The 5802-nt window shown below is 37.9% G+C and overlaps 1 protein-coding gene across 1 annotated transcript in view; it reads left to right on the top strand.

Annotated features, from left to right (window-relative positions):
• Window positions 1-5802, top strand: part of SLC44A5 (solute carrier family 44, member 5) — a 432423-nt gene that overhangs the window by 391088 nt on the left and 35533 nt on the right. Inside the window, exons 9-10 of the mRNA XM_010849416.1 lie at window positions 1044-1167; window positions 2693-2776. Coding sequence (XP_010847718.1) covers window positions 1044-1167; window positions 2693-2776 — 208 coding nt within the window. The remainder of the gene's footprint in view (window positions 1-1043; window positions 1168-2692; window positions 2777-5802) is intronic.

Genomic DNA, 5802 nt, shown 5'->3' on the forward strand with positions numbered 1-5802 from the left:
TGCAATTGTGTGGTAGTTTGAGCATTCTTTGGCATTGCTTTTCTTTGGGATTGGAATGAAACTGACCTTTTCCAGTCCTCTGGCCACTGCTGAGTTTTCCAAATTTGCTGGCATATTGAGTGCAGCACTTTCACAGCATCATCTTTCAGGATTTGGAATAGCTCAACTGGAATTCCATCACCTCCACTAGCTTTGTTTGTAGTGATGCTTTCTAAGGCCCACTTGACTTCACATTCCAGGATGTCTGGCTCTAGGTCAGTGATCACACCATCATGATTATCTGGATCGTGAAGATCTTTTTTGTACAGTTCTTCTGTGTATTCTTGCCATCTCTTCTTAATATCTTCTGCTTAGAGATTTGTAAAGAAGCAAAGATTCTGTTGAATTAAAAAGTACATAAAAGATTGAATGACAAACTCTCAGAAATCATGCTAGTTGACAAAGTATGGGCCATTTTTGATGGCTTTATATTTCCATTTCCAACCCCTCTAAAAAACTGATAAATGAAAAAGCTGGAAGAGAGACAAATTATTAACATTTTATAAATAAAAATTCAGTTATCTTAGTAGCCTAAAGTTTGAGCTGATGCTTATTTCTTAAAGAATTATTCACTAAACTCTGGTTTTCAAGGTTTCACTCAAGGAATATCTAAGAATTTTTTAAAAAAAATAACAAAACTAAATTCATCTAATAATTCAAGTAAATATAGCCTGTTTATTAAGATGTGTTTAGTATGAGAGCAAGGTTGTCAGTATTATAAAACCTGTGCTATGTGCCCTGCTTATGGCTACTTAATGAATATATCATAAATGAAATACTCAAGTTTAAATGTAGCTTCAGATCATGATTGTATTTACTTCCCATGTCTGTCTGAGAATCATCAAAATGTCTGATTATCAAGTAATGGGCGGTTATCTATAATGAGCAAGTTATATAGTGTCTAGCAAGTAAGCATTTTGATTATAAAAAACAGAAAGCTGAAGAAAGAGAGGACATTGTAAAGAAAGAAAAGTGATTATCATAATTTTAATTTATTTTTACAGTTCTCCAGAGATGTTTCCCAGACTTCTCTACTAAAAATGGCACTTTAACAGTAGGAAATAAGACAGTGTTTGATGATGGAAGTGGAAAGACAAGAAATGCTGCAGAACTCAGAAGAGCTGCAAAGTATGTAGATCACATCCCCATTTTCAATTTTATGCACCCCATTATTATCCCTGAACTAAAGTTTTGTTAGGTTAAGGGTTATAGAGGAAGAATTATGTTTATTCTGAAATATTCATGTCACTGTGGATTGGAGAAATTTGTATGTGTTCATTAAGAAAACCAAAGGAAAAAGAAGAATGAATTTGAAAGAACAATTATGTTTTTCAAAATGGTTAAGTCTTTCACCATCAACTGGTACATAAATGAGACATCAGGAAACATTGAAACACCTTAATATAATTTACTTTTGGATGAGCATAATTTTAAAAACCCATTATTTTTTTAAAGCATCATTTAAAAAAAAAATGACTGAAATAATAAAACCGCCAGCTGTTTAAATGGAAGGGAGCCTTAAGAAAAATGAAACAACCACGATGCTGCTGTGTTAGTACTGTGTTGAATTTCTATTACTACTTACAGTGAAGTAAATTTTCTGTTTCTCTTGGCTGTATGCATCGTGGTGTTCCATGTTATTTGGAAATATAATTTTCTCATGCACACAGATGTGTGTATACAAATATAAACACAGAATATCATTGCATAGCTCAGTTGTTGAATTTAAAATTAAAAATATATTGCAAAAATGTATTGTACTAATAGTACAGTTCCATTGATAAAATTTTGAAGTAAGCACATGTGTGCTAAGTTGCTTTAGTCGTGTCCGACTCTTTGAGACCCTGTGGACTGTAGCCTGCCAGGTTCTTCTGTCCATGGGATTCTCCAGGCACGAATACTGGAGTGGGTTGCCATGCCCACCTCCAGGGAATCTTCCCGATACAGGGATCGAACTCACATCTCTTATGTCTCCTTCACTGGCAGGCAGGGTCTTCACCACTAGTGCCACCTGAGAAGCCCAACTAAATTAAATTACACTATGATGCATATATATACGGTACAACTAAGAAAACTGGGAAATTATAATCACAAAAGTCAGAACTGTGGTTATTTTAGGGGAAGGGAGAGGTATTGTGATTGGAGCACATGGGGGAAGGAATGACTATGTTGTACTTACCAAGTGTGTTCGCTTTGATAACCCATTCAACTGGATGCTAATGATTTGTGTACTTTTCTGCATATGCCTCTTTGTGCCTTCTGCAACAGAGTGTCAGAAGATTAAGAAGGGGAAATTAAATATATTCACTCTTAGCTCTATGGATTTTATAAGTTAGAAGCTGATCTTATTTAAATTCATGTCTTATAGTGAGGTCTCTGCAACACTGAGGGCATGTTGCATATGTTGGAAAAAAAGGTATGTTTACCACTCTTGAAGGCAATGGTTCCTCTGTGTGTAGCTGTAGCTACCTTTGTAGGTTCACCAAAGTGACATCTCATATATTATTGTGGCTAGCAAAGGGGTCACTAGCGATAAATGATTTCTAAAAATATTCTTAGAATATCAGCTTCCAGGTCCGTTTTATCATAATAAGAACATTTCTCTTTAATGGTAGTCAAAAAATAATTGATTTTTTTTCTTCTTTGAATTCAGTGGTATCAATAAAGCCCTTGATGCAAGGGCAATTGGAGTGAAGGTGTTTGAAGACTATGCAATGACATGGTATTGGATTCTCATGTAAGTGAAAACATAAGTGTTTCGTCTCCAGCCCCATTCTGAGTTTATCTTTGTAGAATTTCTTTCATCAAATTCCCCATTCATATTCATGAATGAGAGATTGACTCAGATTTCAGTTCCTGCCAGTTTCTTTTTCAGACAGAGTGAAGAGCCCAAAATATTTGGAAATCTGCCCAATATTAGCAGAAAGTTATAAGAATGTAAATTTTAATTTTACTTATTAAATTACTAGTAAGAGTATTCATATATTTCAAGTCCTATGGGGCCTCACTGTGGTATGTGCGTGCCTTTCACCACATATAACATTTGTCCTTCCCTTGATCTCCAAAGGATCATTCTTATTTTTTAACGCAGCCCTTCCACATAATGTTTGTTATCATCCTCATCAAACTCACTGTACTTATGAAAAGCTGAAAAAGAAAAATGAAGGGAGGAAGAGGTTTTAAATTTTCAGATATAAGATTTGCATTTCTTAAACATAAAGGAAAATGTAGTCAGTCTTCCAGAGCAGGTACATGTGTGTGATATCCCTAAGGCTGTCATTACTATCTGGCTTTTTGTCATCTTCTTGTACCTTAAGTACCTTAAAGGCATCTATGATTCCCTAGTAATCAAAGAATAAACTGGAAACTTCTTCAGATACTTACAAGAACTCTTACAACCTATCCAAGTTACTTTCTCAGATTTATCTCCATCCATGTTTCTTGATTAACCCTATATTCTAAACACAGCAAATAGCACACCCATTCTCAGACCATCACACCCTTGTGTTTTTGCACATTCTATTCTCTTTCCTAGAATATCCTCCTTTGTGTCCTGGGAAACTTCATCTCATTATTTAAAATCAGCTTTTGTGTCACTTATGATTTAACTTCCCTAGATATAATAAATTACTTGCACCTCTGTGTTCCTCATTCATTGTGTGTGTGTGTGTATATGTGTGTACATATATGTAAACACACATATCTATCTTCTATATAGCACCTACCATCTTGTATTTTATTTACCTGTCCCTTTCCCTCTGATAAACTATGAACTCTTAGTATGGTAACTATGTCTATCTTTTCTTTGTTTTCCAGAGTCCTAGTATGATTCTTGGACAGTAGCTGCTGCTGCTGCTGCTAAGTCACTTCAGTTGTGTCCAACTCTGTGCAACCCCATAGACGGCAGCCCACCAGGCACCGCCATCCCTGGGATTCTCCAGGCAAGAACAGTGAAGTGGGTTGCCATTTCCTCCTCCAATGCATGAAAGTGAAAAGTGAAAGTGAAGTCGCTCAGTCGTGTCCGACTCTTAGCGACCCCATGGACTGCAGCCTACCAGGCTCCTCCATCCATGGGATTTTCCAGGCAAGAGTACTGGAGTGGGGTGCCATTGCCTTAGATACATAGAAAATGTTTAAGAAACAGTTATAAAAGTACTAGGGGGATAAGATAGATATATTTAAGTAAGGTGCTTATAAAGTCAAAATTGTATTGTGTGTAAAATACTAGGGAGTAGTTTTTAGAGCTAGAGAAGGCGCTGGCACCCCACTCCTGTACTCTTGCCTAGAAAATCCCATGGACAGAGCAGCCTGGTAGGCTGCAGTCCATGGGGTCGCTAAGAGTCGGACACGACTGAGCGACTTCACTTTCACTTTTCACTTTCCTGCATTGGAGAAGGAAATGGCAACCCACTCCAGTGTTCTTGCCTGGAGAATCCCAGGGACGGCGGAGCCTGGTGGGCTGCCAGCTATGGGGTCGCACAGAGTCAGACACAATTGAAGCGACTTAGCAGCAGCAGCAGCAGCAGTTTTTAGAGCTATAAAACTAGATAGTTTTATGAAGTTTTACATTGTTATGCTTTGTCTTAAACAGAGTGATTATTTTCAGTGTGTATTTCAAGATATATCTCCATGGCAGAGATTGTAGTTTACACTTGATAGGAAACTGGTGCCCCTATTGTCAGACCTGAATATCACTAGATAATTTGTCTCTTCTTTATTTTGGCTTTTCTACTCTCACCTGAGTAAGGTATAATTTATAACAGATTCTCCTGTCCTCCTCACACACACTGAAATAGTCTCTACCCAGGGACTAAACACTAGAGCATAAACACCTCCCTTTATTATCAGTTCTTCTGTTCTCATCTGTTTCATACATATAAAGCCAAACACTGCCATGCTGGGACTTAGTATACTCAGAATTTTTATGTGGGAATTAAAAACACAAGTAGTCAAGAACTATGTTTTTTATTTTTCCCCTCTGATCTTGTTTTTAAAATTTTTATTTTATTTATTTTTATTTTTGGCTGTGCTGGGTCTTGGTTACTACACAGGCTTTTCTCTAGTTGCAGCAAGTGGGAGCTTCTCATTGCGGTGGCTTCTCTTGTTGCCGAGCGCAGGCTCTAGGGCAAGGGCTTCAGTAGTTGCAGTTCTGGGGCTCTAGAACACAGGCTCAATAGTTAATGGCACATGGACTTGGCTGCTCCATAGCATGTGGGGTCTTCCCAGACCAGGGATTGAACCTGTGTCTCCTGTATTGACAGGAGGACTCTTTACCACTGAGCCACCAGGGAAGCCTCCACCCCCTGCCCCAATCTTTTTTTTAATAACCCTCTTGTCCTATGCCATAGAATAATTTTTCAATCACACTGCATATTTCAGCATTAAAGTATCTGTGGTTTGCTTCTAAATTAAAAGCCCAGGCTCTGTAAGACTGTGCACTGAGAAGGTACTCTGGTACATGCTGTCATCTATCCAGTGACAGTATTATTAATAGTTTCTTCTTAAAGATAACATCATGACCAACCTAGATAGCATATTGAAAAGCAGAGACACTACTTTGCCAACAAAGGTCCGGCTAGTCAAGGCTATGGTTTTTCCAGTGGTATGTATGGATGTGAGAGTTGGACTGTGAAGAAGGCTGAGTGCCGAAGAGTTGATGCTTTTGAACTGTGGTGTTGGAGAAGACTCTTGAGAGTCCTTTGGACTGCAAGGAGATCCAACCAGTCCATTCTGAAGGAGATCAGCCCTGGGATTTCTTTGGAA

This window comes from Bison bison, unplaced genomic scaffold (assembly GCF_000754665.1).
Source record: "Bison bison bison isolate TAMUID 2011002044 unplaced genomic scaffold, Bison_UMD1.0 scf7180017864283, whole genome shotgun sequence".
NCBI lineage: Eukaryota > Metazoa > Chordata > Mammalia > Artiodactyla > Bovidae > Bison > Bison bison.